Source organism: Eleginops maclovinus, chromosome 13, assembly GCF_036324505.1.
Source record: "Eleginops maclovinus isolate JMC-PN-2008 ecotype Puerto Natales chromosome 13, JC_Emac_rtc_rv5, whole genome shotgun sequence".
Classification (NCBI taxonomy): domain Eukaryota; kingdom Metazoa; phylum Chordata; class Actinopteri; order Perciformes; family Eleginopidae; genus Eleginops; species Eleginops maclovinus.
Window position 1 is genome coordinate 7,493,780 of NC_086361.1, and position 22,999 is coordinate 7,516,778.

Here is a 22,999-nt window from a genome sequence, read left to right on the forward strand (position 1 = left end):
AAAAATTCTAAAATTCTAAAAACAAAAAAATATATATACAGATAAGTAACGAAAGTAGTGTTAAAAATGTACACAGTGTGTGTGCAGAAAGAGATTGCAGGTCAAAGTTATTGTGCAAAAGTGCAAGAGTGCAGGCTTTATTTTTTAACTACTGTCAAGTGTCAAGACTATGATCCTTCTACACTACACATCCCAGAGATGAACTGTACATCAAACAGAGAAGAAGAGTTTTACCGTCTGCATATAGATTGATTTCATGTTGTAACACAGAGTGATGATTTATTTGATTTTATGTTAGAATACACCACCTGATCGTATACTTGCAAATTAGATATGCATGCATTTCTTAAGGCTGAATGGTAATACCAAAACAATTATTACTTTGCAATTATCAAAATGATTTGATACTGCTGGTTTGACAGCTATGGCTTCACACTCAAAAACCATGAGTACAGGAAAAGTCTAATCCTCTTTAATATATTGTAGATTTTAAATTATAAGACAAAGCTTATAACATAGACATTCTATGCATTTAGCTTAAACTATAAATAGACAATTTAACGAATGCGCAGTTACATAATCCTATTCAACAAGTAATAGGAGCAAACCTTTTTTTTTCTTCTTATAAACAGTAAGAACATTTATCCTTGGCCATTATGTCATATATGCACAAATCACTTTCTGTTGCTAAGAATCCTTATATACCGTAGCACGCAGAGTGCCATTGTTCGGAATCAGATGCACAGCTTGTCCTTTTTTTTCTCTATTGCACACGAACACTCCTCCTTTTCACTCTCTCGCTACATTTAGCTTCTCTCTCATACATATGCAGTTATAATTGTCTAGCATTTTTGCTCTCCCTTACAAACACTAACTGCATCTGTAACCCCCTGCAGCTGGATCTACACCTCTTTTTTTATCCTCTCTCCCTCCCTAGATCATTCGCTTCATCCCTTATCCGTTTTGTGACCTGCGGGTCTGTCTTTGCTTCTTCATTCAGCCGGACTCACCATTTATTTACTGCAGTCCTGCTCTTGCCTGTGCTTCTGGGTCTGTCGACACACTGGCGTTCTGCGACTTAGACCTTAGTCTGTGCAGGATTTTGGGAAAACCTTAATGTGTAAGAAAAGAAAAGACCTTCCTACTGGGCTATTTCACTGTGCCTACTTTTTCAGCCTCAAAAACGGATGTGTCTGAATTCCACATTAATAATGTAAAGTACTTGTAGTTATAGCTGTGTAGTATAGTTTTGCACATTATATTATTAGGCCTGATTGTTATATCGAACCCTAACATTTTAAACACAAAAGAGGTATATCTACTATATCTTATGGTTTATTGTCTTCTACAGACATTAATATAAGCTTATTCGTCATGCTCACATCATCTGCACTTTACACAAGTTCAACCATACTAGCCTTGTGTTTCGTCAAAACCTGACACTCTATAGAATATTATATTCCGGTACAACAATACTGTATGTTATCAATTCCTGAGAGCAAAAATGTTCCAATCATGTTGAGTTCTTAAGAGGAAAGAGGCCATTAACTGGAGCGATGCACTTCAAATCCATAATGTTTCCAATGGCCCACAGTCTAGGAAATGTTTTTTTCCGAAGAATTAATAGATTTTCCAGAAGATTAATTGTGTTTCCCAGGTGAAATTGCAGTTCAAAAGAGCCTCTTTGCTCCACTTTAGACTTCAAACCCATGTTGCATTAAAAATATCCTCAACATGTTTATAGTATTAATCCTCAAGATTCTTTATTTGATTTAGACAATATCTTGGTTGATAGTTTTTACATGGCACTCTGACAAATCCTTATCTGCTATCTTTTATTGTTGTCCTTTTAATCCAAAATGTCAGCAGGATTCAATTATTAGGCATGTAAACAGCAAGATTATAGACTAACAGGAAGTGCGAGTCAGAAGCGGTAAATACAGGTTTGGTGTATGTACATTTATTTGTACATTGTTAATCGGATACTAAAAGGTTTCATATGTTTAAATAATATGATTTACAGAGAAAAAGGCTGTGACTCTCATGTTGTGTTTGGAGAAGAAAAGTGACAGCATTATTTTGAATACTCCTCTCCTCTTTCCCTCCTCTCCAGGGTCTCCTCTCCTCATCAGGTGAAGCACTGTGAGCCACTGACACTCCCCCCCCCACCTCCCCTCCTCTCCTCCCTCCCTTTTCCCCAAAGACGTCACCCACTACCCCCAAATCCCTAAATCTCTCCTGGCCTCACCTGCCAAACCCCATCCGACAGCTGCCACTGGCCCTCCCCTTACCCCATGGTGGCCCCAAGGCCCGCCCTCTCACTGCTGTTGGCTGTCCTGGCCTGCACGGGGCCTGTGCGCCCCTCGCCCCCCCTACTGCTGCGGCCCCGGGAGAGAGAGAGGGACTCGGGTGGGGTCAACATAGCTGTGGTCCACTCGGGCTCCTCCCTGCTCCCGGAGACGGTGGTGGTGGGAGGCGCGGGGGTCGGCGAGCCGGGGACGGGGCAGGGGCAGGGCCAAGGGCAAGGGCAGGGTCAGGGGCAGGGGCCCGGTTTGGGAAACGGTCCAGGAGGAGGTGGAGGAGGAGGAGGAGGAGGAGGAGGAGGAAGGGGAGTAACGGATACAGCTACGATGGAAGGAGCAGCTGCGATGGCCTCGTTCTCCTCCTCCTTCTCATCATCCCTGTCGCTGGCGGCGCTCGTGGGGGAGACGGTGATGACGCCTTCGGGTCAGGCCAACGTCATCTACCTGGCTGTGAACGAGAGCAGCCCGGGCAGCCTGCTGCTGCAGCTGTGTGAGCTGCTGGCCACCACACCACTGCAGGTATATATCATATCCCACCTTGCACTCAACTTTCCCATGAATTCACGAGTACAAATCAACAAAGTTTTTGACAGAGCGAAAATATGTCAAAAGCATCTCAAAACTGCTGCTACGACATAACACCCCAAAAATGTGTGGAACTTTAAGAAAGGCTAATGAATAGTAAATAATGAACATAAATGGCATAAAATAACATACACAATACATAGCTGCAATTGCGCCAAACTAAATGGTTTGACCACAGATACCAACTTGATTTCTCATCAATATATGTATTGATTTCCGTTGTACCATTTGGTGGAAGCAATCCATTACATTATCTATAGTCAGTGTCGGGAAAGATACTTTCAAAACGTATTCCGTTATAGAATACAGATTAGATGCCCAAAAATGTAATCTGTAACGTATTCCGTTACATTACCCAATCTGAGTAACTTATTCTGAATGAGTTCTCTGAGTGTGTTCTTCTGTTCCAACTGGCTGAATGTGTTAGGCCCAATTCTGCATTCTACAAACATCTAAGCAGTCTAAGCTAACACGATCTAATTTTAGCTAATGTTAGCTAGCATGTCAAACAGTGCTAGTCAGAGTCTTTCAACGGCTCCGGGGCTAGTAAATCTGCCCATAGGATACAGATACTGATACAACTATAAAAAAGCAAGGTGACCGGTAAAACTACAGCAGATGACTAACCCTGGCTAATTAAAAAAAATAACTTACTTAGGCTTCTTCAGGTTGGAGGTGGAGTTATTGGACGCAGAAAGGAGGTTGGTTGCAGGCAAGCAGAGGTTGCACTGCACAGTTATATTTCGTTCTCCCTTCTCTTTCTTTAATGTGAAATGCTGTTTGAATTTCCAAGATAGAAACGCATTCCTGCTCTGGCTCTGTTGTGCTGGCTCGGATTCCATTGTAGGCATCTGATCACACAATTCAAATAGCTCATTTTCATTCGTTTTCATGTTGTGGCTTCTTGGAAATGCTTGAATAAACTCATGAAACAGAAGTACCGTCATTTAATCCATTGATTTCAACAATGTAACTGTATTCTGAATACCATCTATTTAAATTGTAACTGTGGGAATACAGTTACACATAATTTGTATTCTAAATAAGTAACGCTGGTACATGCATTCCGTTACTCCCCAACACTGTCTATAGTACAGTTCTAAATGCCAAAAGTGTTTCAAAACTCAACTCTGATTATTAAATGTTATTGTAAATGTTGCTGTTTAACATCTAAATCCAAGGTATGTACGTTACCTTTGCATGCAGGACAGTCATAGCATTGAGTTGGCATGAGTGACCGATGGACTGAGTCACACTACTTGCCAGACAAACGTTTGAAAGGTGTGTGGACAGGGTTTCAGACCTTTTATAAAAACCTGAAAAGCACTTTCTCTGACTCTAAAGATTAGAGCCTGTCTGAGAAAAGCTTTACTCTGTCAGACCATTCACACGCTGTTGCCATTGGTTGCTTGTTTGTTTTCATTCAACTGTTTTTATTTTTAATTTTTTTTAACAACTGCAATCATTCAGTCATGTTCATTTTCATTGTACAGTTTGTTTATCTCTTCATTCGTTCATTCACAGTATCACAATTGTGGATGGGAGTCAATACCTCGACTCTGAGCTGCAAAGGTAACAAATATTGATGCCATACTATTGATTCATGTAATCATTCATGTATTCATTCATTCATTCTTTCTCTGTGTCTTCATGTCATAACACTGGAAAAGTTTTGTTTTAAACATCCTAGATCAAATATGGTATTAACTCTTTTAAGTCACACTCGTAGTCGTATTTTCCAGATCCTGTCCATAGCCTATTTGCTTATCAAATACTTCCCTGTGCGAATTGAGCTGTCAGCTTCTATTAGCTTTAATTTGCTCCCCTGAATCGCTACATAAAAACAAGAGTAAAGTCATCAAGCCAGCCACAAAATCACTATTGCTCCTCCTCATTACATTAGGGAAAGAGATGGCAATTTCCACAACTTGATGCATTTATCCTCAATTCATTACCACTGCTGACAGTTCTTTCATGAGAGGTAATCAAAGCAAAACCACAGCTACCAGAGCCTCCTTATAAAAGCAGCAGTATTTTTGCAGACGTAATTATGCAACAGCCCCGTCTGTTAGTAAGCCCTGTTGGAGGCGAGGTGGCCTATAATCCAGGAGTTTATCTGTTGTGTTTGTGTTGTGAAGCAGCTTAAGTTGTGCAGGTACAACCGCACTCTTCTCCTGACAGGATGCTAGTCCACTGCAGAGACTTTTCTCAGATTTTATCTCTGTGAACATTGATTGCCAATCAGAGAAGCACAGAAGTCCCATTTTTGTAAAAGCCTCAACAGCTGTAACAATACTTTATTAAACCAGAAAATGTTTCTTCAGCAGTGCACATGTGCTAGCCTTGTAAGAACTTTAAAAAGCAGATATTATGCTCATTTTCAGATTCCTATTTGTATTTAGTGCCTCTAATGTGACATGCTTTAAATATCTCCAATTATACTATATTTTAACAATATATTGGTGATCCATATCTATACAAAACATGTCTGTGAAGTGTGTTGCTCAAAAAACCAAAGAGATCATCTATTGTAGCAGCCATTCCCCTCTATTTCAGCCCTGTTCCTGAAGTGCTGATTCGGTGGATGTCGCTTTAAATTTGAGCTGACCTGAAGCTGGCCACGCCCCTTTGCAGCATCATGCAGCTCCCTCTCCTCTGTGGAACCTCTACCAGGAGAGGATACTCAGCTAAACGCTGTCGTGATTAAACGCCATATTGTGTCCCAAACCACATCCAGCATTATTTCTGAAACACTTCTCAGTGTTTACCACTACAACAGAGACATTATATGTATTATATAAACAACAACTCTAAGTCCCTCCTGCAGACATCCTGCTGAATACACAGACACACAGAGGTGCTGCGGAGGGGATTCAGCTTGCGACTGCATGTTGTGGACGATAGGTTGGGACGTGTCACCTGGGCGGGACGTTGCCAGGAGTTCAATGTAAAGCCAGCCCTCATTTTCGATATGAGGTCATAACCGAAGCAAATCTGGATAAGCTCATTTGTAGCCCCGTTTTTAGAGATGTGGAAGGAAAAGAGAGAGGGTTGTATTTTTTTCTGACACTTTGTGAGTCTCCTTACACACCGACAAAACATATTTATGTACAAAAGACAACAACAAGTGCATTTTGCATAATAGGGGACCTTTAATGTTCAAAAATAGCTTATGTTTCTCATACTATCAGTGCTAAAGAACATTTTTCCACCCCATGTCTGAAAGGAGAGCCCATTCTGCTCTGATTGGTTAGCTGGCCGACTGTTGTGATTGGTCAACTGCCTAGAGATTCTTTAGCCCTTGCAGACCATTTACATGCTCAAAAACCTATATAACTCAGTGCAAGAGAGGGAAAACTGCAAAAAGCATAAAAGGGCCCCTTTAAATGTTTATTAGAGATAGACTTTTTTCTGTGGAAAGTTTATGAACATACACATATTTCAGTGGTGTAAAGTAACTAATAACCTTTACTCAAGTACTGTATGGCCAACCTGCATAATGCATACTTGTAGTTGTACGTATACTTTGATACTTGTACTTTTTAAGTACAATTTTGAATGTCAGACTCATACTTGTAATAGAGTATCTCTACACTGTGGTATTAAAACGTTTTAAGTTAAATTGTGAATTACTTCTTACAATGTTCTGGTATATTTAGCTCTCTTGTTCATCCTTTAATATATTCTCAAACGTTGGTGCATACGAATAAAAGAAACGGTAGCTTAATGAAGTGTGATGAGAAGCTTATGAAATTCCCTCTCAATGAGACTGATGTAATACATTTTGTGTGATGTGCTTTGTCTCACTGTGCAACCTTTACTTGACTTCCAGGGTTTGGTGTTTGAGGAGGAGAGACCGCCACCGCCGAACCGCGCCCCTCTAGCCCCCATGCTGGAGTTTGTCTCCGCCCAGACGGGGGTTCCCGTGGTTGCCGTAGGGGGAGGGGCCAGCCTGGGACGAGAGCAACAGGTAGAAATGGATTTCTTTACGTTGCATCATCAACACTGTTGATTTCTTTTGGACTAATTTTATGACTGTCTGTATAAGATGAAACAAATACTGTATTTAATAATGAGGGAGGTGTTTGAAAAAAATAGCTGTCGAACACCACTGACCTTATGAGGCGGGATTTCTGTGTTTAAAATGAAGGTAACGGACTAGAGGACTTTACTGTATGGTTAAAGGATACATGGTTCCCAGGTGTCTTTCAAAAACAATAGTCAGGTGAGCACTTAACATTTTAACAGTTTTTCTGTAGGCTCATCATTCCTTCTGTTCATTCTGACAATAAAATCATCTCAGATCCAAAATCATTTTGTATGTAAATGATGGAGGACAACATTCACAGTTGTTTAAAAATGTAGTCCAAAGAGCATCTTAGGATAATATAATGCTTCTTTTAAGTGAAATTTCCTCTCTTTGTTCAAATATTTCCACTGTAGCTAAATGGGGAAATACAAAAAGTTAATAACCTTATAAATTATAAAGCTATCCTTTGATTTAAATGGTGCTTAGAGTTTAGTTATGGTTGGTGCCAGCCATTATGGGCCCCCAGTTTATATATGTTATCAGTAAATGACTGTCCAGAAATGTAGTGAGTGAGATGGCAGTCATTCCCTGGAAGGCAACTTTTCTTTTTATGACTAGTTTTTTAATGTGAAACTGGAGATGGATAGGAAAAAGAAGAATAGAGGATTGAGATGGAGCAAACAGGTTGGCCACAGAACTTGATGCCTTTGTTGTATAAACCCTAATCATTCTTCTATTGGATCACCCAACAACTGTTTCCTAATTGACTATTTTCTCACGAGTATTACATTATTGACTTAGCTAGGTAGATTTGAATTATAAGTAATACATCAGTCATGTTTGCATATGTGCATCAGAAAAATGATTTGTCCGGCCGCCTGGGAGCAGTGGAAAAAGATGTTACACATTGACATATTATGACATTTTACAGTAGATATGGTGCACTTGGGAGGAAGCAATTGTCTATTACACATCCAGCAGACATCGAGCCACACTCAAATGTATTTGTAGTTGCATTTTTGGCCACTGGATGTCCAATGTTAACCCTCCTTTCAGTTCAGTTTTGGTCTCACATTATTCCTAAATAGTCTGTTTGTTCCCGAGTTGCTAACTTTGCCTGCATGCTGTTTGGTGCTGGGCCATTATGAGAGCTGAAAATATCCGCATGTTGCTGCTAGAAACTGGTTCTTTGAGATCTGAGGGACTCAAGCAGAAATGACTTAGCAACAATTTTTACATCGTCTGTATCATGACATTTAATCCATTGTCAATAATTAGCATAGTTGTTTTAACACCAGCACTTTTATTAATACAGGCACATTTCCCTTAAGGTTGTGTTGGTAAATGTGCCAATATTAGAGAACAGGCAGAAGATATTCCCTCACCTCTTTACACCATTAGGTTTTCATAACAGCCGGAGCTGGCACAGACTGGCAGACAAGCTCCTTTTATTTAGACGTTACTCTTCATACAATCGTACATTTCAGCTCTGCATGTGACAAATGCTCCTGGCCTGAGAATAATATTGATGTATAACAGTCACTACCTGTAAAACAGGGATGTACCTCAGCGTGTTGGTACCGGAAAGTGGAGCTGAGTTAAGTATCTGTAGTGTCATTCAGGCTGAAGTACATTTTCAGGCTATATTTATTTTCTGAATTATAAACATATCAGGAAATATGCTGCTCTAGCCTCCTCACTAAGCGGTAATGAAGAAGAGGAAATGTAATATTTGTCAGAATTGCTCTAGTTCTGTCACTGCCGCTAAGCCCGTCAGTATCAGAACTGCTTTTCATCACCGAGTTGAGAACATCTGTTAATAATTTGAAATGATCTAGCTTCACACTTTTTGAATTTTGCAGTAGTCCAGATGACTACTGAGAAAATATGTATTAGCATTTGAAATCAATATATGTTTTATTCGTTCCAACACTAGAATTCTTGCTACAAAATTAACCATCCAGTGTATCAAGATGACAACCGTTTGCCCTTGTTTTGAATTATCCTTGCTTGCTTATGATTGCTGCCCATTGTTGCAGACTAATAAATTGGTGTCAGCTCTCCAAATGGCATTAGTGCTAACTCTATCAACCTAACAAAACAGTTTATCATGACAGGTGGGATTCTTTTATAACCGGGCCAATTTGTTTTAAGTGGATCTCTTTGACAGTAACATGCGGTCATTGGTATTTCTACAAAAGAGTAGAGTCAGCTTCGGATTTGATGAGTAACACACTCAGCTTCAGACTGATCTGTCAGCATCTGAAAATATTCATTATCAAAAGCGGCTGTGATTAAGGTCGGAGGTGAGTTTGCTTTGAAGTCGCACGAGGTGCAGAACTACTTTTTCTCTTTGTAGAATCAGTCCTTTTGATTATAATTCTACTCCTCTAAAGGGCTCTATATTTGAAATACTAATGCTAGATGTTAACCCTTAATATTCTAATATATAAGCTCACTGAGCTTTATGATCATGCTTTCAAAGGATAAGCTGCTCATAGACACTCAGATAAGATATAAGAAGAGATAAAGCCTATGGCACCCCAGTCAAACATTCTCCAACCAAACACAATGGTTTGGTTGGAGTGCCATTGATGTCAGATATGTCTAATCTGTGTTTTTCCATATTTGATGAGGTTTGGTCTTTTCGCAGTGTTTTGAAACTGATTGTAAAAGGTCTATCTTTAATTCACAAAAGATATCCTCTTCACTTAATGTTGACGTAGTTACTGTAATCACTTGTTTGACCTGTTGAGTGTTTTGTTTGGAATGTTCACTTTTCCCTGATGAGAAAGGGTTAGAGCGGTAGAGTAAAACATCAAATGGCTTGTTGCAGTGGGTTACCTGACAGCTTGTCTAGCAAAAAAAAAGAAAACAAAATGGATATACAGCATATTTTCTTTTTTCTATCACAAAGACATTTGTTTTCTTGGAAATTTAACTAGTTCATATAAGGGCTACAGCTTAGTTGGAACTATAGAACGTTTCCTTTCAAGTAGCTAATTAAGTGTAATGTGATTAGCCAATTTCTAGCAGATAACACATTTTTTTTGCCAGATTCTATCCAAAATGTTACTTAGCTTGAAAAACTACTTTTCTGTGACCTTGCCTTTGGGCTTTAGCACAACAAATGGGCATATATGCCTCCAGAGTAGCTCTGCATTTGAGAGATGTTTGTTTCACTAAACTCTAATCAGTTCTTAATTACCTTTGGGACGCTGAGTCATGCCTTTTTCCTGATACACACTGAGAATCATTCAACCTTGTGTCAACAGTGCTGCGGAAGCTGTGACTTGGGACAGAATGTCAGTCATCCGTTGTATCTGTTAATGTGTGCTTGTAGTGTATTTTAGCTCCATCTTCCAATGGGATATTCAAATTGTCTTTCAATGATTCAGACTACACTCATGCCACTCACCCAGCACATTACTTGTAGACTCCACTGCACTGCAGAGATGCTTACAGTATACCAGAAATCAGGCTGATTCTAGTTTGGTATTTGACCTACTTCATTGCAGCGTAACATGAGGTTACCCCAGTTGACATCTGAGTTCTCCTTTGATCCTCTACATGTAGATAAAAATACATGCGGGCTGCCTCTTTAATTAATGTATGGGAAGAGCAAAACTAATGATTTGTGAATAACCCTGCTGAAAGCTTAGGTCTAAGTCCAAAGAAAGTGCTTGGATATATCACACTGTCATTCGGGGACCTCTGCTTTATTTCACTGTCCAAGTTCAGATTCATTCTAACTCTCAACCAATATGGATTCTACCTTTGTTCTAGTTTAAGAACAATACAATAAAGAAAAGGATGAAATCAATCCCGTCTTGCAACCAGTGAGCAGCTCATCAATGTTCATTAAATGTGACTGGAAAATGAAAAAGCTATCACTGTTTTTGAAAGCCTTATTCATAAGCAAATGACTCTTTTTTGACAGGCAGGCTGTGTTATTCCCTTGAGTATTCACCTCACAGTGAAACTGAAGTCAGTCAGCCACAAGGCAAAGAAAAGAGACAATCAGGATGAGAAAAGTAAGAACTACCTTAGACTGCCTCTGTCTGAATACACTCTTAACAATTTGGAGACTTGCAGGATGAGTCCAACAGTCCCTGAATTACCTTACTGACAGTGAAGCAGGAAGTGAGCCATTATCAAGGCGCTCTTTTTTTGTTAGCTTGTCTGTCTTTATTAGAGATAAACGTTTAATAAGCCAGTTCTATTCAGAAATCTCATGTCATGAAATAAATGTACAACTTTATGACATTCAAGCAATCGTCAGCTAGTAGTACACATGCTTGCAGGTTAGCTTGTTAGCGGTAGTGCTAACTGTGTTTCTTCAAATAAATGTGTTCATAACTGCAAAGGCTTTCATTATTTTACACATTATTATGCATTTAATACTAAAAAAGACATATTTTTGCAATACCAGCTTGAAGTAAAATCTCAGAGTTGGTTTTATTTCACTGCAGGCTAATCTTTGATGCTAGAGTTTGACTGCAACCTTTGTCCAGTTTTCATTCTAACCTGAAAAAGAAACCATGGTGTAGTACAGCTTGAGAATTATTTTCAGAGTTCCAGTTATTGGTTTTGATTACTTTAAACAAACCAAAGCAACTCCTGAAATATCAAAATGGGTCAAGCTTGCCGGAAATTGGACCAACATACCAGAAAGCTTACTTTTGATATAATATCAGATATTCTTGTGGTTTACTTTTGTTCATAGGTTACAAACTGTAACTTATATCTTATTGCAATATTATTGTGTTCCCTAAAACCAATAATTGTAATTGTTTACGGTATGAAAAGATTGGATACAGGAATTTCCATAATTGCAAGAACACCAGTCATCCAATACAATCCCTATACAGTCACATGTATGTTGCATTGCCTTGCATCATTCCCTTATTGACTTTGATCTGCTCTCTGCACAGTGAGTCTCCTAATATATTAATATAGGTTATAGTATCACACTACACTGCTCTCTGAAGCAGTGATTGTTCTGGGGTGATCACGTTTTTCCAGTTCTTGGAAACGCAGCAGTGTTTTCAAAGTACACAATGCTCAACACCATTCAGATACAAGACATACATTCGTATACTATAATACCTACCTGATTGCCCAAATTTAATCATGGGTTCATATTCTCTCTATCTCTCATTGCGTTCAGGAGAGTGGCTCCATCTATCTCCAGTTCACCTGCTCCACCGCCCTCCAGCTGGAGGTCATATTCGAGGTGCTTGAAGAGTATGACTGGACCTCCTTCTCTGTGGTGACCACCCGTCACCATGGCTATGAGGACTTCCTGGCCATGGTGGAGGGTATGACAGACGGTTCATTCATCGGCTGGGAAAAGAAGAGTGTGGTTATTCTCAATGTGACGGAAGACCCTGGCGGAGCCCGAATTAAAAGACTCCTCAAAGACAACGAAGCCCAGGTGAGTCAAATGTCATTTTCCTCCTAATTTCCTGCTCGACACAAATATGAAAAGGGGTAACCATGTAAGTCATTTTTTCCAAAAGCTGCAATATTCCATTTCAAACCTGAGAAAACCACAATGCCTGTCCCTTATCGTGATAAGCTGTCTACCTTGAAATGACTTCCTCTGTAGCCTGAGGCTAAGTCACATCTGTGAACGTTCCACAAGCATTACAGAAGCAGATGGTGAACGCAGTCAATTTTTAGTTTAAAAATACCTTTTTCTCCATTAGCACTGTTACCTACTGATTTCAGCTGCTAAGTTCACCTTGAAAGTCACTATTTCTTTAATGTTTTTTTTCCATAAAAGAGGATACACAATGTAAAGGTGAAAGTTTCCCAACATTTTAAAAAGTACATTTTGTGGATTTGTGTTTTAAGTAACACACAACAAGAGTGAGATAAAAGCATAAAAGATCTTGTTCAAACGTTATTCCATGCCAATTTATGAATCATTGTTTTTGGAACTTACTATAAGAACAGTACTCGTTTGCATTTCCTGCTGTATGCTCTTACAGAGAAGTAAATGATACAATTTAAATTGGGCTCCCAAAACTCAATGCCAGGTTAATCAACTTTGTCATATCGATATATTTGCAGTGCTGCACTCTCAGCTGAAACATATTAAGTGACTTCTTCAGGCATTCTAGTCGGAAGAGAGGTTCAGAGGAAAGCAATAACAAATCACCATTCAAAATTGGCTTACAGTAAAAGCCTTATTTAGGGGAGGTTGACGGAGGACACAGTATTAATTTACGCTGGCATCCTGGGGGACCACTTACACACACCCACACACACTATTGCACACACCTGGGAGCTTTTTAGTGTAACAGCATAGGCACCGCGGCACATTGTTTACAAACGGATGCATGATGTTGTATTTTTTAAGAATTATAGCCTCTGTCATGCAGTTACACAATGTTTTTCCACACAGTGAAAGCATATTGATGTTTCATTTTTAAAGACATCTCAATAGCTGTATGGCAAAAATATATTTTCCATATGTTTAGTCTGGTTATTTGAAATTAATATTTGATTTATATTTAGCCATAAATGCTTATTATCAGGGGTGTCAAATGCGGCCCAGCCAAGTGTAAAGTGTAATGTAATTGAAAGATTGCCCACACCTGAAACTTGTGCTTTTCTTATATTGTACGTCTTAAATACATATGTAAACAGATATTACTCAGTAGTATTCATGTGTTAATAAGCCAACTTTTCGAATAAATTCAGTCAATTAAAGTTGGAAACTATTTCTAACAAATCTTAGTTGATAAAGAAACCTTTTTGCATAACAATCTTGAAGTATACCCTTCATATTTACCCTCATTATAAAGCATCTGAGGCTTCTGTTTTAAGAAATGAGAGACCAACACTTTTTTTAACAAAATAAATAAAATCCATATTCTTTAAAATATTCAAGTCTGAAGCACAATGTAGCCTACCTACATTTGATTGATTTATCTAAGGTATAACTTAACATATAAGGTGATATATCTCACCTTGAGTGAGGGGTCCAGCCTTCTGCATGTTTTTCTGAATTTGGCCCTTGGTGAAAAAAGTTTAGACATCAATGCTTTATAGCATATTATACACATAGCTTACGTATTCCACCCTTTTGTATCATTCAGCTGTTAACCTTGATTGCTTCATAGATTTAAATATTATTTTAATGAGCCATTTTTGGCTAAGATGAATGACATAATATGCTTGCTATGACATATTAACTCGTACATCGCAGAGGTATTTATTAAAAACAAGATGTTTTCCATCTTATGCAGTTGTGTTACTTGTGGAGGACATGTTCAAAAGGTAACGCAAGACACTAAAGCAACACAACCAAACCACACTCAGGTGTTCCCAGTTGCTCTGATGATCACCTGCAGAGTGCACACAGGTGAATCACATCACACAAGATGACACTGCTAGGACCCTCTTACTTTTTCTTTGGCATGATTGCTGTGAAACACAACAGCTGCAGACAAACAACCTGGTGGAAAAGAAATGAACATTATCAGCAGAATAGACATCATCAGAGGTGATAAGTAGGAAAGCGTTTATGGGTGGTGTGGGATCTTTGTACAAGAGCAATATCTCCTTTCTAGCTCTCTTACAAATCTCACAGAGTATCCTTGTTATTCATTTTCATTCCTTGCTCCGATCATTTTTACTATTGTAAGTGTAAATGACCTTTGTCAAAATGAAGTCCATGAAAGGGAGAAAGGAAGAAAGAAAAGGGGAATGGACCCAAAGAAAAAGGGCCGGATTGAACATGACGTTATGTAAAGGAAGTGATTTGAAATGTTGAATAGGGAGTGAGTGAACGGAATCTGAGCTGGTCTTTAGACGACGAGAGATGTACATTTGGATGTCTTCTTTTCATGAAAAATGTTTAGCTGATGAGGTTATGCAGGTTTTGCCATGAAGGCTGCATTGCATTGCATTTTGGTGGGAAAGTTGCAGTTTGTTATTGTATTGACATGACTTACTGTGACATTTAAAAGAATGAAACCATCACCTGTACTTTAGTGGAAATTAGTTCATCTTGGGATGACGCATAACGCACAGGTTGTGATCATGGTGAAGATCAATTAAAATGAGCATGTTGGCATTGAAATTGTAATTATGCTTGTGTAAAGTTGTGGTTAGCATGCTCAAGTTAGCATTTGCTCCATAACTCATGGCTGTTCAAAATTTCTCTACGAAGCAAGGAGTCCAGACAAAGTGGTGAGGTTATAATAAAGCTGATTTATTTTCAGTTGTGATGAAGATTAACATACTCAATATTGAGGTTTCTGGGTTTAGTGAGCCACAGACTGCAAGCAGGTGAAAGACAGCACTGTCTTTCATTTCCACCCAGAGCCTCGACATGTGACATCACACAATATTTATACTTTGCGAAAGAGAAAAGGGGAAGTCCTTTATGACATATGAAATGTATATTTTTGAGTGTGGTGCGTGTTGGTTTTCTTGTTGGAGGACAGGCAGAGTCCTTGCCTCTTGGATCCACGAGTTCCGGGTCTGCAGCCTATCATCTAATCCTTCTCTACACTTTTATTACCTGACACGTGCAGCACCCAAGTGCCTGCCACCATTGTCTCTTTCTATTCCCCTCTCAGGCCTCTTCTTCCTGATCCCACACTTATGGAGTGTAAAGTTAGTGCTTACGGTGAATAGAATAGCAGAATGCAGTTCCTTTCTTATGTTTCAGCCCACCATAAACCCTGTTATGAAGCTCACTTCTCTTCATCGTTTAAAACCCTCTCTGGCAGCATTTGTACATAAACATATCTTTATGAGCAAGGAATAATAATTCAATAATATCCTTCAAGACTCAGAGGAGCCAATAAGTGTAAACAGACAAATGTAGCTTTTCTTTGCAAATGGATCAGATTGCAGTCCATTTCCCAAAGAGTAGCGCTGACTGCCACCATCAGTTATAGTAACATGGGAAAGGAGAGTTGGTGGCATTTATAAAAGGTGTCCGCTCAAACTCATTTATTTTTGGATACAGTGACAGGATGCAATGACAGTTGTCTCATGAAAAATAGATGAATAAAGCTCCCCTACTTGTCACTTTTCAACAAAAAAAAAATGAAAAAAATTGATGAAAATATGGTTGTGAAAGAACAAACAAAGTAGAAACTCACTCTCGCTCTTGGCTTACGCTCTACATTTACCATCTACTAATTGCCCATGGGAGGTTTGAAAGGAGGTGGCACTCTGGCGAACACCTCCTGACAAATCCTCCAGCTCAGGCTGACTCTCACCCCTAGCAACTGAAAAATTGGCCACAACCACATTTATACTCTGCCACATGTATAATTGCAATTGGATGCAAGAAAAAAAAAAAGGTAGATTGCACTCAGTTGGTTATCTCTGTACAATTGTATATCATTAGCACAATATATGTTTTTAACCGGACAAAGACAAGGCAGATATGGGGTCAAATGATTTGCAACCTATGGTGCAATCACCGTCTACAATCTACAAAGTTTTAAATTAGGTTACCTTTTAACGATGTTGAAGTCAAATTAAATCACAATGCCATAGCTATTTTAATGGCAAGTACTGAAGGACTAAAAATCTTTCCTTAAAATTGATATTTCTGCCTTTTGGATTTAAAGGTTGTTTTAAAGCATGCTGCAGGCTTACAGATTTCATGATTTAAACACATTTATTGTTACCAAAGGTCCAACATGAACAGGAAATGTCAGGTGGTTCTCCAAACTACCTTAAAATGCTGGTGTGCTTGCTGCACTTTAATTAAATGTCCCCCTCTAAAAAGGTTCACATTTTGCTTTGATACTGGGTTGCTTCTGCAATAACAACAGTAAAGAATGGACAGTCATGCACAGGGAACGTTTCTGGAAATTCTCCAAAGACGTGTTTTTTTTAAATGTATCTTTGTCACAGGAATGTTACCATCTGGGTATTGTGTTCTTCAAATGGAGGGTAAACATCCTCCATCTAAATTTGGTATTTTTAACAAACGATATAGGAGCAAATGCCTTTGTAAATAATATCATATTGCATCTGTGTTGGCCTTCCTGCCTTAAGCAGCAGTGTGCTTTGGGAGCAGCATTAGTAAGTATATGGATATGTCTCATTTGCTTCATTTTTTCCTCCTCACTCGATTCTTGGGTGGCCTGGACAGTGATCTGAACAGCTACTGTATCATAAAGTACGTTTTAAAACTTCTATATCTAGTGTCGGAAGAACAGTTTAATAAAGTAGCAAGCCTGAGTTATGACATTTTAGAGCATCGTATGCATAAGTCTGTTATTGGATCCACAAAACCCTTAAATGTGGGCAATCGGACCAAACGGCTGATCGGAGTACATTACATCTGCATCACACCAGCAGTGCCGTTTGGACAGTCAAATATTTTTTCCTAATTACTTTTTTTCTATTGGCTAAGACATTGCCATTATGCTACGATAGATACGTAACTTATATAAATAACACTTTGCCTGTACACACAGTCTAAACAAAATAGTTTGTGTTTCTCTCGGGGAACTCAATTTGTTAGTGTTAAGGGACACCATGTCCAGACTATATTTCAATTTTATTATTAGGACAGTGAAAATCAATCTCTGTGTTATTCGAAACTAGTGTAGAACCTGCCAAACTTCATCTGATTTAAAGCTCTACAAAAGCTACCAAATGGACCCTGAGGTAATTTTTGTCAAATTGTTTAGCGTCATTAACTTTTAGTCCAATAGAATTGAAGATACAGCGCTGTTAAAGTGACAGATGATTTGGCTGTGACACCATCTGTAATGTTGGCGCCGCAGATGGCTCTTTTTCTTTCCATGATTTCTCTTTCTTCACTTGTCTTTTGTTGCTTTGGCATGATGTAAAATGGCTAAAAAGAAGGACTTAAAAATGTATAAGAAAACAGACTGGAGGTTGCATGCTAATTTCTGCATAATCCTCCCATGAAAGCTCTTGGAAGCTCCAAATGTATCTATAGTAGCAATATAGTGCAGTTTAAGTGCTGCATTGTACAAACCCTGTACTGAGTGTCTGCTGAAAACCCTCTTCACACACTCACGTACAGTACACACTCATGATCATTGATTACATTTGCTGCAGCCTTCGCTGTGCTGTGATGTGAATATAATTCAGACATTGAGAACTGTTCCCCGCTGAGACTTTTCTGAGCTCTCTATCTCCCTCAGTAGGTTTCTCTTCTCCCCCCTCTCATCTTATATTAACATGTCAGATGGGCGATATCTGCACACAAACAATCTGTGTTTCATTTACACCTGAGATTTAAATTAGCCTCCGGTGCCCCTGTAGAATTCCTCTGCTGCTCGCGAAACATTAATATGCTTCGCCAACCCTGTTGCAGCTAATGCAAAATTATTAATCTTATGTGTCTTTTAGCATTAATCTCGAAGGCATTGGGGAGGCTGTACTGCTGCGTGGGCCATTTATTTTACTTCAAAGCTTGCTTTTGCAAATTAGCATACCGCAGGCATCAGCTGATGATTCCCAACTCTATGTTGTGACTGGTAAGCGAGGTAGCAGGCGTGTTTGTTTTACCTCTGCATGTCTTATTCATTAAAGGACAACAAATGCATGACAAGTACTGTAAGCAGTGAGTGAGCAAAAGGAACAATATACGTGATGTTTTTTTTCCTCTTGTTTTTTCACACTTTTAAAATAAAGTGTAACTAAAGTGTTGTTGTTTCCTATAGATAGTTTCAGCAATACATTCGAATTATATTGGTGCATTTTTTAGTCCTTACTGCAATAATACTTGTTAAATATAAAATTGGGCTGTTGATACTGTAAAAAACATGTCTAAGTTAATTAAGGAAATTACGCTGTTTTGAAACAATGTTAAGATTAAAAATGTAATTGCTCCATTGGGTTATTAAATATATACTTTCTGAAATGCAACAAAGTGCAAGAAAAAAATCAGCAACCTATTATGGCTATTTTCAGGTACACATTAGTATTTTGTGCCTCTACTTAAATGTTTAGAAAGGTCTTTATTTTCTCATACTGCCTGTGCTGCAGCAGCTCTTTTCACCCCCTGTCTGAAACTCGAGTCCAGTCTGCTCTGATTGTTTAGCTGGCCTGTTGTGATGATAGGTCTTGTGCTTAGAGATGCCCCATCCCTTAGCCTATAACATACAATTTGTTGGATGGCTGGCCAATAGTAGACAAGGCGTTTCGGGCAGGGGGGAGTTTTGTAAGAGAGAAACTCCCTCTGAAGAGAACTCAGGGATTTTAGCATTTGGAAACCATTTACATGCGCACAAATCTATATAACACACTGCAAGTAAGGAAATATCCCCACAAACCTAATATGCCTCCTTTTTTAAATCAAATTTCTCTGATAAAATATTATGTTGTGCCAACATTCACCATTTTTGAAGGAGGCTCCTTTCATTTCAGCCCGGATGCTGATGCGATTAAGTTCTGTCACGATAAAATATGAAGAACCACAGGGCTCTAAATGAAGTGTTTCTTCCAAAATGAGATGTCCAACATTTGAAAAATGGATGCCCGCACTAACAAATTGATTGATGGCATGGAATTTTAACAAATTACGCGTCATCCTGAGGGATGGCAGAAAGCAGTGAACGCGGCTCCCTCTGAGAAGGAGTGCACCTTGACAGAATGGATCCGCTTTATTCCATACATATAGATGACAAACTTGAAATTCAAGAAGTGCCATCGCCATATGTAAAGAGGTCTTATAACCTCACTGCTGAGTGGACGTGATTGACAGGAACTGGAGCTTGAGCTTGGCACTCATGCTGACCTTCATTCCATTTGCTGTCGGCTGAGTGGGAGGGATCGAAACCATCTCGCTGTACTCTGACGCGAGGAACAGCGGTGAATGTGAAGCATGTGACAGGATCCACACACCACCCGCCTGCTGTCACCACAGTGCGTTAGTAAAGCTTTGAGATTTTGCCTAATTTCAGTTTTATGCGCTCTCCAATTGTCTTAGAAATCTGTGGCGCACATTTTCCTCTAGTGCTTCCTCTGAGTAATCATCTGAAGCACCCTCAGAATGAACCACACACACACACACACACACACACACACACACACACACACACACACACACACACACACACACACACACACACACACACACACACACACACACACACACACACATACTACAGTGTACTTCTCACCCTCTTGTAGTTTCACGTTTTTTACTCTCGCTCCCCACATTTCCCCTCTTTACTAATGTATGAGAGGGAAATGCAGGCAGTCCAAAAGGAACCATTTTCAAGTGCAGCTCACTGTGTTAAAAACATAAACAGGAGAAGCATTTTTTTAATAAGTGCACCAAGTGTACTGATGTATAAATGAATATAATCCATAATTGTAAAGGACACAACAAAGGACATTGTGGGACCAAGCAATAGAACAGGAGAACATGACAAATGGTATGGAAATTAACCTTTTGCCTCTTGTTTTTTCTTGTTCTTTGTGGTTCATCCATACTTTTCACCACTTTTTGCCTCTCCTTACCCCTTTCTTTTACACTCCTCTTTCTTCTCTTTATTGTTCTTACTTTCTCCCATTATCCACCTTATTTTTTCATTGTTTCCTTTCTACTAATTACTTCCCACTCTGTCCCTCCCACATTCAATGTGTTAACCCTTTCCCTTTTTCTCTTCTTCCTTCAGGTCCGTCTGCTGTACTGCTCCCTTGAGGAGGCTGAGCAGATTTTCCGGGCAGCCTGGGCGGCGGGTCAGGCGGGGCCCAGTCACATGTGGTTTGCTGTGGGACCGGCCCTGTCTGGTTTGGGCCTGGAGGGACTGCCGAAGGCTTTATTTGCCATCCGACCGCAGGGCTGGAGGGATGAGCCTAGAAGGTAAGAGCAAAGCAGAAGGGCTCTAAGGGTTCACCGGCTGTAAGCTACCACAGGTCCAGAGGACATGATTTAGGATATTTTATTTGTTAACTGTTTCACTTAACATTAATGGACTTTTGGAGCTAGATTCAAAAGAACCTATTATAATCATTTTCAGGTTCATATTTGCATTGTGTCCTTCTACTGTGACATGTTACCATGTTTTATGTAAAAACAAAAAAAAAAGTGCCTTATTTTTTCTCATTCTGCCTGTGCAGCAGCTCCTATTTTCACCCTCTGTCTGAAATCAGAGCGCAGTCTGCTCTGATTGGTTAGCTGGCCAGCTCTGTCGTGATTGATCAACCACATAGAGATGTCCCACCCCTAAGTCCGTCACCTACAATGTGTTGGAGTGCTAGCCAATAAAAGTGCAAGTGTTACATAGTTATGTCTCTTTGTGATGAAGTAAAAACAAAGAAGTCCGATGGAGAAGTTTCAGGCAGTGGGGGAGTTTGTCTCCATCTGGAGAGCAATTTCGGATTCTAGCCTTTGCAGACTATTTACATTCACAAAGACCTACAGTTTTTACAACCCCAAAAAGCACAATAGTATTCTTTAATACCCAACTATGTTAGACTAATGAACATCTGTTCATAGGATCTAAGGGATTTTCATTAAAGCGAGCCTCACACAACATCTGTATTCCTCGTGCAAACTGTAAACTCAAGGCATCCAGTGGTAATCCATGACCTTCTGGAATATCTAAGTAAGTCAACTTTGGAATCCGTATTTTGATGACATTCATGTGTTCCCGTGATCGTGAATGAACCACACGCTCGCTTGCCAAACATCCCCTTACATTAAAGACTCTGTAGTCTCTGTAGCAACAAAATCCCAGCCTGCACAGAACATGTCAAGGGTGTGTTCTGTAGACAAAACACTTTTTTATTCGTGAAAGTGTGTGGTAAAGTAGTTGTTCCTTCAAAACAATAACCTCGCTTTTAAAGTTAATGTCCTTTTCACTTTACACCACCTATTTTCTAAACAATAATTACTGTGTTTATTTTTTATTTGAATGGCATTATGTCAATGTGTCCCTCTGAAACCTGAAACCTTAAACCAAATTAGTGAACCTTTGATCTTTCTCGGATTCAATTTGAAAAATCCAAAGTAAAGTAACCCGATGATTCCAAAACTTGAATGCTGCCCCCTTGATATGGTACAGGTGCGTCTATGTTTCTCACAGCAGTCGGGATCCCTTAATTTTCATGCTTCATAAATTGAACACTACGTTGTGCTGTACTGTTGCTGATCATCTATGCAGTTCAGAAATAGTTTTTTCTCTCGCAGCTGGATTGAGGATTTACTTGTAATAAGTGAGATCTGCAATCGAGAGCCTTAAAGCTTCTGAAAACCAAACCATATTATTTTAAAAATGCATGCGGATCAGTGTGAAAGTAAACTCGATTGTGCACCTCTATGAATTTTCTGAAGCAAAACACAGGGGTATACAGTAACATTTGACGACCACCTGCTCTGTACATGATGTATTCCCCACTGCAGAGATGACTTGATTTAACCCCGGGCATCATTACATTTTCATCTGATGTAATCTAAATAGACTCACAAAGTGAGTCCAGGTGAAAGGTGGAATCCTTTATTGATTTCAACTATTAAATCCGCCTCAGTCATGATGGGAAGCAGAAGGCAGGTTAGAAAGGATTTCTAAACTTTGTAAAGACAGTTCAGTAATGCAAGGCACAGATAACCATTTTCTTTCAGGGGATCAAATCCTTTTGTCGAACTTTATTGCAGAAATCCAATCCAGGTTAATGATTACAAACTGTGAAATAAGTGTGTACACTTAATACACTGAATACACAAACTGCTTCAATTCTTAAACTTGGCTAGTCATGCTATATTTGGAGACATGAAATGCCCATTTCGCTCCAGGATCTGACTCTTTTTGCATCATCCCATGTGGGTATTGCTACATCAGTTTTTGACTACCAGTCATCTTGAATCCATTGCTAAACAGGATTCCTTCCAGCATAGCAATGGACTTTGAATCCATCTGATTTCTGGGATTGTGAAATTGTCATGCCCAAAAGAGAAGCACACCTTCACTATCAGGCTGAACGTCACGGCTCATTGTGGAACACTGATGTTCTGTCCGAATACCAGGAATAGAAAGTTGGAGGGATGTAAGCGACACAGATGAGTCTTTCTGAGGAGAAATGTTATCCTGAAAATTGCAACTCTGTAAAT

At 39.3% G+C, this 22,999-nt stretch overlaps 1 protein-coding gene across 1 annotated transcript in view; it reads left to right on the top strand.

Moving 5' to 3' along the window:
- The first annotated feature begins 2,594 nt into the window (after nt 1–2,594).
- The window catches only part of grin2da (glutamate receptor, ionotropic, N-methyl D-aspartate 2D, a), a 104,737-nt gene continuing 84,332 nt past the window's right edge, over nt 2,595–22,999 (top strand). Inside the window, exons 1-4 of the mRNA XM_063899714.1 lie at nt 2,595–2,822; nt 6,721–6,858; nt 12,089–12,355; nt 20,565–20,752. Of these exons, the coding sequence (XP_063755784.1) occupies nt 2,631–2,822; nt 6,721–6,858; nt 12,089–12,355; nt 20,565–20,752 (785 nt within the window). The 5' untranslated portion in view covers nt 2,595–2,630. The remainder of the gene's footprint in view (nt 2,823–6,720; nt 6,859–12,088; nt 12,356–20,564; nt 20,753–22,999) is intronic.